The 11,120-nt window shown below is 39.6% G+C and overlaps 2 protein-coding genes across 2 annotated transcripts; both read right to left on the reverse strand.

Moving 5' to 3' along the window:
* Window positions 1-584: 584 nt before the first annotated feature.
* On the reverse strand, window positions 585-6,393 carry LOC108673676 (sodium/hydrogen exchanger 9B2-like). Its single transcript, XM_018161534.2, has 4 exons — window positions 6,328-6,393; window positions 5,431-5,595; window positions 3,544-3,621; window positions 585-1,403 (listed from the first exon to the last, which is right to left on the reverse strand). Exons 1-4 carry the CDS (start codon window positions 6,391-6,393, stop codon window positions 1,281-1,283), a joined length of 432 nt encoding a protein of 143 aa, XP_018017023.1. The 3' UTR covers window positions 585-1,280.
* Window positions 6,394-6,533: 140 nt separating this feature from the next.
* LOC108673677 (sodium/hydrogen exchanger 9B1) lies at window positions 6,534-10,505 on the reverse strand. Its single transcript, XM_018161535.1, has 6 exons — window positions 10,200-10,505; window positions 9,255-9,356; window positions 8,362-8,516; window positions 7,758-7,907; window positions 7,221-7,327; window positions 6,534-6,699 (listed from the first exon to the last, which is right to left on the reverse strand). The coding sequence occupies exons 1-6, from the start codon at window positions 10,333-10,335 to the stop codon at window positions 6,534-6,536; spliced, it is 816 nt and encodes a 271-aa protein (XP_018017024.1). The 5' UTR covers window positions 10,336-10,505.
* Window positions 10,506-11,120: the final 615 nt, after the last annotated feature.

Genomic DNA, 11,120 nt, shown 5'->3' on the forward strand with positions numbered 1-11,120 from the left:
ATCAGGACGGATTAGGTCCATGCCGACATGTTAACGTGTCATGACGACTGACGGGGACCTTCTCCGAAACTGTCCCCTCATGCAGTTGAGCAAATTTCTATATAATTATATAAAAAATTATATAAATTATACAATTTTTTATAATAATTATAAAAAAATTATATAATTATATATAATTTTTTTTTAATTTAATGTGGAGCTTTTCCTCGAGCCATCGGGGTAACCACTTTTCTTCAATAAAAAAAAAAAATAAAATTTGTTTTTCGATTTTACCACAGTTACTTCCATAGTTTTTTCACAAATTGCTTCGTAGGTAAACTAGTTTAACTTTTTTTAATGAGGCAGCTGTTTCGTTTCATCCAAGTTTAACATTAATCTGGAACTTTTTACATATGATGGGTATAATAAAACTTGATTGTAAAACAATTAATTTTAATTTCACGAATAAATTGAGTTATATACTCGCTGCGTTCAAGCATGTACGAGGTTTTGATGCACCTATCGCACCTATAATAATCCTGCTGATGGTTGTTCAATAATTATGATCAATAAAAATAAATCTCATTTGGCGATATTTGGTCTAAAATTTTTTAAGATCCACAGAATTAGTGTTTAAATAAATTCATATCTCCATGGTAAACGGCGAGTTTCTTGGATTAGTGCGCCGAGTGAACGATGGGTGCTGACTTGACGGTGCTACCACTAGAATAATAATAAATATCGCTTTCTCAATTGCCTCGCAAAATCCAATCCATTTTTGATCAATCATAATAGACAATTCATTGAATTTTGGTAATAAGACTAGAGCATTAGTATAATTATAATACGTACGCTGGCAAAAATATTAGTAGAATAATTAAAAATTTAATATTTTGCATCAATTGCAAGTTTCCTTCAAAAATGAACCTGCGCCGCTGAGATAAATTTCATGTGATGGTGTCCCATATATCGGAATAGAAGCATTCGAGCCGTAACAAAAACAATCAATTTCACGCTAAAATTGATCACAAAACAGCCAATGTCCTGATAATTTAAAAATTACTACATTTTAAGAAACCAATTTTGAGAATTCATTTCAAAATAGCATCGGAACGTCTTTTACGTAACCAATAAACCAAAAACACGATTTATTTAAGAACCGTGGAACACAAGCTTTATGTTAATCATAAAGATAAGAAAGAATCTGGGCCACACAAAGTTACACCAAGTTAGAGTTAACAACAATAAAAGAAGAATTTAGGTTGAAATACCAAGAGAATCTTTATAACTAAAGATAGATTTTACACGGCGTCAGCTGTCGGAAGTTGACCGGGCCGCTGCAGGAGTCTGGGGGCGGAGGTCATGATGACGATGGCCCCGATGGGCGCCGTGATTAAGATCACCAGCACCGCGATGGTCAGCACCTGCAGCACCGTGATGGTAGTTAATGAACTTACACCACAACTTGTTTGAGATTCGAATGACGACGAAACTACATTATCCGATACTTTGATACCTGCTGTAAAGATGGTCAGCACCTGCAATACAGTAAACGTGCTAACTTGTTCAATGTACCGAAATTTTAACTTCCGATTGTCATACGCTAGGAAACATAACCTACATCAATTAGTTTATATGTGATAATTGCGGATTTCGTTACCATTATCATATCGATTGATCATATGCAGCCATTCGTCACGGAAACCTCCCACCTTGGCTGATAATTATAATTATCAATTATCCACAGAGGTGGGCAGTAGCGAGCTACATGTAGCGGCCGCTACATTTTCAGTAGCGGTAGCGGTAGCGGCACCACATTTAAGCAATTGTAGCAGTAGCGGTAGCGCCCGCTACATATTTAAGTAGAGATACGAGGTTTTGCCGCTACAGCGCTACCGCTACATTCATAGATAAAGTATTTAAATTTTACTTAATAGTATTAAATATTATTTAAAAACCAGCATGATACAAACATAATATAAATTACAGAATTGTAATTTATTGTAATTGTAAGAACTGTACGAAAGATTTCGGTGTAATGTTGTCAACCTCAGCCTGTTACTAGTGTCAACATGTTAGTTGTTACTTGTTGAGTTATTACCAGTTACCACGTGTTCTTGTTGGGGCGCATGCCGGAGGCCAGCTTTGCCATACCTCAAACTTAGTTCATATTCCTTTCCATAGGTAAGAATGCTAGAGCGCATAACGGCCTATGAATTCAAGTGCTCAAAGCAATAGCGCCGGATGTCCACAGCCACAAAATAAGCTTGCCGAAGGTAAACATGGCCATACTCCATCTGGCCAAACCTTATCTGGCCTAAACTCTTCACGCCTAACATATACGAGCTGCAACCTTTCTCCACCCAAAACAAACCTGAGTTGACCTAACCTAACCTCATTGGCTGTAAGAAATTAGAAAGGCGGTCCAAGTGTACTGGTAAAGTCAGTCATTGGCTGCAAGAAGGATGTGAGTCGGGACAGCGTGAAAAGGTTAGGCCAGAAGAGGTTAGGCCAGAGTAGGTACAGCCGGGTTGGGAACTGCCTGTTTATGAGCGAGCATGCTTAAGCATTGGCTGAAGACCTACGGCGCTATTATCTTTCGGCAGTGTGTCGCTTGTCTGGATTACGGAGTTCAAGCGTAGTTTGCGGCTGATATCTGAGGCTGAGTAAAGTTAATGCATGGTGAGGCTAGGCGTTGGCTCCAGGGCTTATTTAAGAGTTAAATTTGTGGCCTACGGCTGCCCCCTTCTTGTTCCGTGCCAGCTGCCACCACATGTCCACGACCACATCACGGACATCAGCCACCTAACTTCAGTTTGCTTACAGTTATTTTTACACAGTTATTTTTATGTTTCTGCTTCCCTACATGGATGTCTATATATACTTTAATCTACCAACCTCAAAAATTATCCACATATATATACGAATAAAAGACTGATTTTTTTATGTGTATATGTGGATAATTTTTGAGATTGGTAGATTAAAGTAGACATCCATGTAGAAAAGGTAAAACATTAGAATAACTAACTTTTATTTACTGTATCTAACCCGTACCATTTCGGTTAGGTTAATTGCAATAAAGATGCATTGATATGTTTTGAAAATGTTTTATTATCATTAAATGTTTATGAGTAAGTCCCAATAGCAAAACAATAAATATTTAGAGATTTCCAATAATTTTGGCCATTGTAGCGGCAAATGTAGCGGCGCTACATTTTACTGTAGCGGTAGCGGTAGCGCCCGCTACAATCTAGTGTGTGTAGCGGTAGCGCCCGCTACATTTACATTTTACAGCATGTAGCGGTAGCGCCGCTACATTTCCAAGTAGCGTTGCCCAGCTCTGATTATCCAAGTAATCAAATATATATGGAGGCCTTCGGATGGTATTAATATTGTACGACCCTACAAGTTGGAACACTCGCGTTCTCTAATTGCATACACCATGAAATTTTAGATTATTAAATCTATTAATTAGAAGAGCAAATAATTTCTGACAGAAATATTAATTAATTAGAAGAGCAAATAATTTCTGACATTTGGTCCTGACGATATTAGAGAAAGCACCTGCTTTGCAAGGGCGATCTCATGTACACCAGCCCCAATACGCACGGCGTAGTCCAGCGCTGTTGAGCCTACTGCAGCCTTGGGGAATATAACACAGAGAATCACATACTGTTTAGAAATATGATTCGGGACTAAGAATTGCTAGCAATCAATAAGTGGAAAAATTGCCTGAAGCTCGGCTATTAATTTTTATAAAAAATCAAGGTACCTCGATATCAAAGTTTCAGCCTGAAAAATACAGCGAAATTTTACCCGACTCATGTTCCATTGTGCACAAAAGTCTAAAAATTGCCTTCTAATCTAATATTAGAAATGAAATACCCGAGTGATGTGATGCAATAGCGGGACAAATATGCTACATGTACATTATTCCGAGTTTCTGTCGTCGTGCCCTAAACATACAAGTGTGACGAACAGGGTAAAAATTTTAAGAGGCTCAAAGATGTATTTCACCAGGCGAGAAGTGGAGTTAACTCGAATCAGAGTAGAGGATAGTTCGTGACATCGCATCAAAATGCTCACAGTACAACAAAGATCAGGTGAGGAACTTAGAAAAGCAAAAATACTTCAATACAGTTTAACAAATCAGCAATAATTCACATTGTGAATGAATCGTGCATGTAAAGATCGGAGCCCAGCTACTGACTAATGTTCCGTGCATCGGAAAAAAATGCGTTTCAATACTACTTAGCTTTAGTCACAATCGGAGAAGTGCGGCGACTTATAACTAACAGCGCGGCCAAAATTTAGCCCCCTTCAATGCTACTAGCTCATTGAGATTCGTTTAATTGCACCAGTTAAAGCGTCGTGCTCATGCAACGTCGAGCTCTGATAGCGCCTTTAACGGCTCATCGTTGCAAAAGAAACTTAGCAGCTGCCCTCACTGATAATAGTTCGGCATGTACATATCTACTCTTACTAGTGTAATTATTCAAACCCGATCAATACAGCAAATATGATTTTCCCGTAGCAGAAGCGTTTTCTGGTGGCCAGCTTTTTTCACTGGATACTCTTCAATCCCCACAGAAAGCAGCCTGAGGCCAATTGCGTAACAGCTGCTCGACGCAAGACCCGGTTTTCTCGGCATTACTTCAATCGTAATCGGTGACTGCAAAAAGTCTAGGGGACTAGCCCTACGCGTTTGGGATATATAGTGGTTCATATGATTTTATGCGTTTATTAGACCGTAGGCCTGTTGCAGATTCTTAACATAGCAGAGCATTCACAGCAGGTTGCGGTCTCGAACGCGCAACTCTCTGCTCCAATTTTGTCTTGCACAATTGCCCGACCTCGATCCTCACCGATTCTGACCTGTAACTGGCGCACAGAGCTCTGGGATCGAACCCGCACTTCTCTGCTACTATTATGATACTCATGATACTCTGCCATCAATGATCCTATATCTATAAAAATAAATGATCCTATATCTATTATCATAAGACTGATTAGTAGATACCTGGCATCCAAATCAGTTAAGATAAAGTTTCGCAACACGATTACGTCAGCAAATGGTGCGCACAAAGAACCCGGCATAACAGCAGTGCCTAAATTTTGCACCACGAGAATCATTTATCAAATTTCCCTAGCCTTTTAACTTTCTCATAGGGTGAGACGCGCGCTTCTTACATATTCCAAGAACTGCAAAGTAAGTTTGAGACACCGATGGAGGCCATCAAAGTTGATATACTACACGAAGGCACTCAAATAATATATTACACCTCACATGAGACCAGCAACTGGAAGTTCTGCTCAATTATGCAGCACGGACGACCAATAAATGCATCCTATTTGATAATCGATGCAATAATTTCATGAAATTCGCACATCTAAAAATGTATTGTGATCTTGTTTGTAGTCTATAAATTTAATGTGTTCTAGAACAAGAACCTGAACAGTAGCTTTCGGTAGCCAGGCGAGGACGACGAAGAATCGCTCCCTGATGTTCAGGCCGCTGCCGAGCACCACGAAGAAGGTCGTCACCACGCGACAAGTCAGGCTGATGCACAGCGTCGCCACTCCCAGCCCTATGGTGTCCAGCTCCAGACTCAGAATCTGCACACAGTGATCAAGAATAAATTAAACTTAAAGGAAAATTACCAAAACTTAATCTGTTCAGCATAGAAAGCTTGATAAAACGACACTCTGCGAGAAATAACCATATTGAAAGAGTTAAGTCTTTATTACAATTTTGACATATAGTAACTGTAAGACACTTTTACCAGACTCTTTGTGTTTGACATCTGCAAAGTAGCTCGGTCTTATTTAAAAATATTAAAATTCACCATGGGCTGGTGAAAATTCCTAAATCATCAATAAAAGATTTGCATTTATCCTGAAACATATTCGGAAGATTTTCAAGTTTATTTTGTTTATATATTTTTTGTACCTACAGTATGTAAGTCAATCTTTCAATTTTTAAACACCAAAAATGTATAATTGAATAATTTCTCCCTCCCCTTCTTCTGAACCAGAAACGAAGAGTATACTCAAGTCAGTGTGGATGATTTTGATGCGAACAAATTTATATAGTTGTATAGTGCAGAAACTAAAATATCGGTGTCTCGTTGGGAAGCTTCATATTTCATTGGTTTCGTTCACACTGCACCGACCGAGACTCAAATATTGCTATTCTTCTTTTTCTCACATTCTATGCGCTCTCAATATATATGTTTCCATGAACCATCGTCGGAGCCATAATTATTGATTGGTTCTAGTCATCACATGTTCACTCACACCTTGTGCCATCAATCTAATTCTTCTCGACCATAAAATCATGTCCCTCACCTGTTTTTCTTTCTCACATGCTTCAAAGTTCTTCACCAAGTTCTCCACAATTCTCTTGAGACCCATCACACATTAAACCATATTAGCTTCTTCCCTGTTCTCTCTCAGCCTCTATGAAAGTCCATTTAATAATAACGCAGGTGCTGCTACACAACACAAAAACTCCACCGTTCAATTACCATTATAAATCAATTATTATTAATTCGTCATCTCTTCAGTTGTTCTAGTTTCACACCAGAGTCCAACATTGATTNGGTCTCGACGAGACAGGGTACGAAGGCGAGTCTGAAGACCACGAGCGACATGGCCTTGAGGGCTTTAGGGTCCAGGCCCAGACCGGCCCGAAGCAGGATCACTACCAGCGCTATGTTCCTGAGATATGCATGGCGAATGTAATTTTGATGCCTGAAGACCTGGCATGCACGTCAAATGTCACGAAAATTGACTAGCCCATATGTAATCCGATCCAATGAACTACAACCAGTTCGTGTTGCCATTTCTATGTCATCAGAAAGACGCCTGACATGATAACAACTGAAATCTAGAAGCGATTTTAAATCTGCCGTCCGTCGAAAAAAATTGATCAAAAGGCCAGTCTAGTCAAGAAAAGTACAAGAATCGGCAACATACCTATCCAGGCCTTTTCTTCAATGCCGAAGATACTATACTATACTAATACTTCTGGTCAGCACTTTACAAAAAGCATAATCAAGCGATATGCTCGCAGTAATGAATTTCATCACGAAAAAAAATCTGTTATGCATTAAAAAATTCCAATTTTTTCGAAAATAAAATATATACATATGGTAAGAACGAATTTAACGGCTGACTAAGTGGACGGTTCTACCGTAGCTTAAGATGAGAAATTGACGACATAACCGAAATTGCATAACCTGATTGAGGACGACCAGTTGGGGTCGACACTGTCGCCTACGATCGCGACGCTCCGCAGCGCCATGCCCACCAGCAGCATGCCGAGCAGCGGAGGCAGCCCGCACGCCTGGGCAAATTTTACGTTAATCATAAACAGTATTCCCCCATACAAATTATTGTAGAGCACGAAGAAGTAAGCTTGGAAACTCGAAATAGTAAAAGCCAAAAGAAAAACTTATTATGTTTAACTGTCTGCGACCAATTTAATAATGGTGAAACTGCACCCGTGTCTCTCGATTTTGAGCGTATTAGAAGGACATTTCAACACAAGTCACAATATATTTGACCAAAATGCTTGCACTGAGTCTTGGAAAATTTCTAGATAATTTGTTAATTTCTGGCGAAGAATTGATGGGAGGATGTATGTTGAACATTTGAGATCAAAATTCCCCTCACATTTTAGATGCTAAGTAAAAAATTCTAACGTTTAGACAGGCAACGATTTATCGAAATCCGATAAAAATTTTGGTTTTCTACAGCGTCACCAAGATCTTAACCTGAGAAACTTTGCCGCCCATCACGGAGCAGACGAAGACGACGAGGAGGCTGAAGAGGTTGCCGCCCGGGGCCGCGGCGTCCCCAGTGATGGCGTACAGCGCCCCCCACGTCAGCAGCAGCAGGGCTACGTACGTCAGCAACAAGCCCACCTGACGACACGTCCATCATATTGTCGTAAAATATCGTCAGCTTTGACATCTGTACTACTGTCTTTCTCACACCAGCAAATACATTAATAATTTTATAACAGTCCAGCGTCAGCAGGATGATTGATGCGTACGTCAGCACGACGCCCACCGAACAACACATCGGTCCCACTGTCATTAGAGCAGCATCAGCAGTAATATGGATGCTACAGGCTTCTCCTAACCAATTTGACACTTCCGTCATATTATTAAAGACCAGTAACAGTAAGATCATTAATAAGTACGTTGCACTACGTCTACCTCCAAAGTTATCTACCTGTCTGCTATGACAGTAATGCTACTGCTCCATGTCAGTAATTTGTTAACGAGTAATATTATCACTCACTCTGCAACAAGTAACGCTCATATAATAAAACTGCTAGTGATATATTATGAAGACAACTGAGATGTTTCCCACCTTGCTGCATGCGGGCGAGGTGATGACATGCTTGTCGCGGTCACCCGCAGTGGGAGGTTGGAAATTCTCCGTGGCAGGTGTGAGGTAGAGGCACGTTTTCAGACGCGATCCAAAATTCCTTAGCCATCTCAGGATTGTTTTTCTACAGCCCTCAACTGCAGACAAGAATATTAATATATTACATTATCATAAAATAATATAATGTAATATATTATGATATAATATAATATATGTAAGGTTGTAAGTTTTATCTTATATGGCAACAACTCGTAATAATTCTCACGAGATACAAAACTGTGCCCAGTCGTTGCGAAGCAGTCCTCCCGTGAACAACCCATTTCTAGGCCTGACTGAATGCGCCACTTTTCTGCTGTGTTCCCAGTGAACTTAATCGGCCTCTATTGGTGAGCTGCTTTACTAGATCCAGTTAATGGTTACAATAAATTTGCTATTCCTGTGGCATACTATTTGGATATAAAATGATAACACTTTGTTTATTCAGTTATGTATGTGCCAAAGTAAGTAGTCTGCTTGAATGTAGGTATTTATCTTCAATGTAGGGTTGCGGGTCTGGAGCGGGCTGTCTTCGGGACCGAGCAATCCAGGATCTTCTCTGGATAGTTCCCAGTGGGCTCTTAGAAGCTGGGAAGTGCCACAACCTCGTTACACCCATTGCGACTTGTTTTATTGGGCATGGCATCTAGATTGTCCAGTATCTTCATTTATATAACTGTGTAATTTACTGTTTGTTCTAGTTCAATAAAAATTAGCTTTGTTAGCAGATGTTTAAAATTATCCGCGTAACGAACCCGGATGAAGTATAGAGGCTTCATTACAATATAATACAATATAATTTACTCATTATATATCGAAAGCATTTCTTGGACGCTCACCGCTGTCCGCGTTGTCGCAACTCTCAGCAGAAGACTTGTCACACGAATATTTTACGTCACTTGGCAGCTCCAAAGGACGCTCCTTTTCGACGAAGGCAACTGCTGCAAACAACACACTTCTAATCTTAGCCTGAATTATATGTAACTCCACTGATCTACAATTGTAATATCATTATTTTTTATGGCAATTCCATCTTCAATCTTCGTTCGTATGCTATTGTTGAGTTCTTTTTTCAATATCGAATTTATTACGGTTCACTAATTTTGGGAATTCATCTATGAAAGTGGTTGGACGGAAAGATGTCTGAAATAGTTCATTGGGATTATTAGGTTAAATTCAAGATTAAAAAAGCTTTACTATGAGCTTGTAAAGTTATAGCTTACTCTTGCGCGTGAGTGAAGTCTTTTTTTCCAGGCGAAAAAAAAATCCATTATTTCTGTCAATGTGGTTAAATTGATAGCATGATCGCGATATATCATGAAATAATCAAGGCAGTTCATATTGATTCTTGATAGTTTGAAATTAAAAAAATCTTACTAAGAAAGTTAGAGGGGCGGTAAAGAGGAGTCTTGGGGAATACGCCACCCGATGCACCTGTTTCAAAGCAGCCAGGTTGCTAATTATTAATGCTTGTATTGTTGCTTATCTTATTTATGTTAGAACAACTTTAACTATAAATGAGAGCCCAGCTGAATGAGATAGGAAAAGAAAATAACTGGCAAAAACTGGAGTTTGCGAACAAGTGGACTGGAAATATTTGCAGGTAAGGGAGGTATAGCAGAGTTTAGTTAAAATAAAAATTGTGCAATAATGAGAAAAACCTGAAAAGCGAGATCCGGGTAGCGAAGCACATGCCAAAGCAGTGAAAGCCTCAGATGAGCTGGGCAACATTTAGCTAAATAGCTAAATGTTAGCTAACATTGCGCAAATGTCTCCATAATTACCCGAACATTTGTCCGGACTTTGAACACCAGACTTTGACTTGGAGGAAGGAGGAGTCTCAGCAAGATCTGCGGCGGGGTTATCGTAGCCCCTCTGGGAACTATGAACTAGCAGAGTTTTGGTGTTCGTTGCCGACATCCCTGATCGAGCAGACTGTTCTTGGAGAAGGGGGCGGCAGGAAGATGCCGGAGTGGCCTAGGGTGTTTGACTACGATACGTAAGGACCGGTGAAGGCCGTAAGCGCCGTCACTCTTCGTCACCTCTAGTGCCTTCGTCAACACCAGATGAAGGTGCAGTTGACTACAGCTCTGTCACCTGTACCTGTAAAAATACCTTCATATTAATACCAAAACATTAACATTCGTCCTCGAGAAGATCCGGCCAGGATGAATAAAATTTAGCGTGAAAGCTGAAATTTGAATAAAAAATTTCGACATGATACGCCTGGTTTAGAGCCAGATTCGTCAATCAAGTTACCGGGTAATTCAACATTTTTTCAGTTTGGTACTAAACCATTTATCGATAGACTTAATTAGGCTGCCGTTTTACCGGCCCCGTCAAGAAACTTACGGATCTGGGACTCGTTTACATTTCAACACACATCCAAACGTTTATTCGACAAAGAAATACCTAACATGTTTGGCTAAGATTGCGAATCTTCCATATCGTCCTGACGGGTCATTCGGAGATTGACAGCATACAACAATAAACAATGGTAAATTGCATTGATTATAATGAACCGCACATTGTTTTTTGTTCCATCAGATTTAGATTTTACGACATAACCGACGAGATAACCAAATTAATCAAACTCGAACACGAAGTGCAGTAAATATGACAAGAACCTTGTATTGTAAAAAGCGCCGGTGTAACTGAAAGAAGGTATCACTTTTAAATAAACTTTTTTTTAGTATAGCAAGCAA

The sequence above is a fragment of the Hyalella azteca genome, unplaced genomic scaffold (genome assembly GCF_000764305.2).
Source record: "Hyalella azteca isolate HAZT.00-mixed unplaced genomic scaffold, Hazt_2.0.2 contig385, whole genome shotgun sequence".
In the NCBI taxonomy this organism is placed as follows: domain Eukaryota; kingdom Metazoa; phylum Arthropoda; class Malacostraca; order Amphipoda; family Hyalellidae; genus Hyalella; species Hyalella azteca.

What these genes read in the sequence shown, in the direction of transcription:
- LOC108673676 (XM_018161534.2), bottom strand. Translation starts at nt 6,393, where the DNA reads ATGGGTCTCAAGAGAATTGTGGAGAACTTGGTGAAGAACTTTGAAGCA. An exon ending in CATGTGAGAAAGAAAAACAG is followed by an intron (nt 5,596 to 6,327) that starts GTGAGGGACATG and finishes CACTGTGTGCAG; the next exon opens with ATTCTGAGTCTGGAGCTGGA. An exon ending in TACCGAAAGCTACTGTTCAG is followed by an intron (nt 3,622 to 5,430) that starts GTTCTTGTTCTA and finishes ATATTCCCCAAG; the next exon opens with GCTGCAGTAGGCTCAACAGC.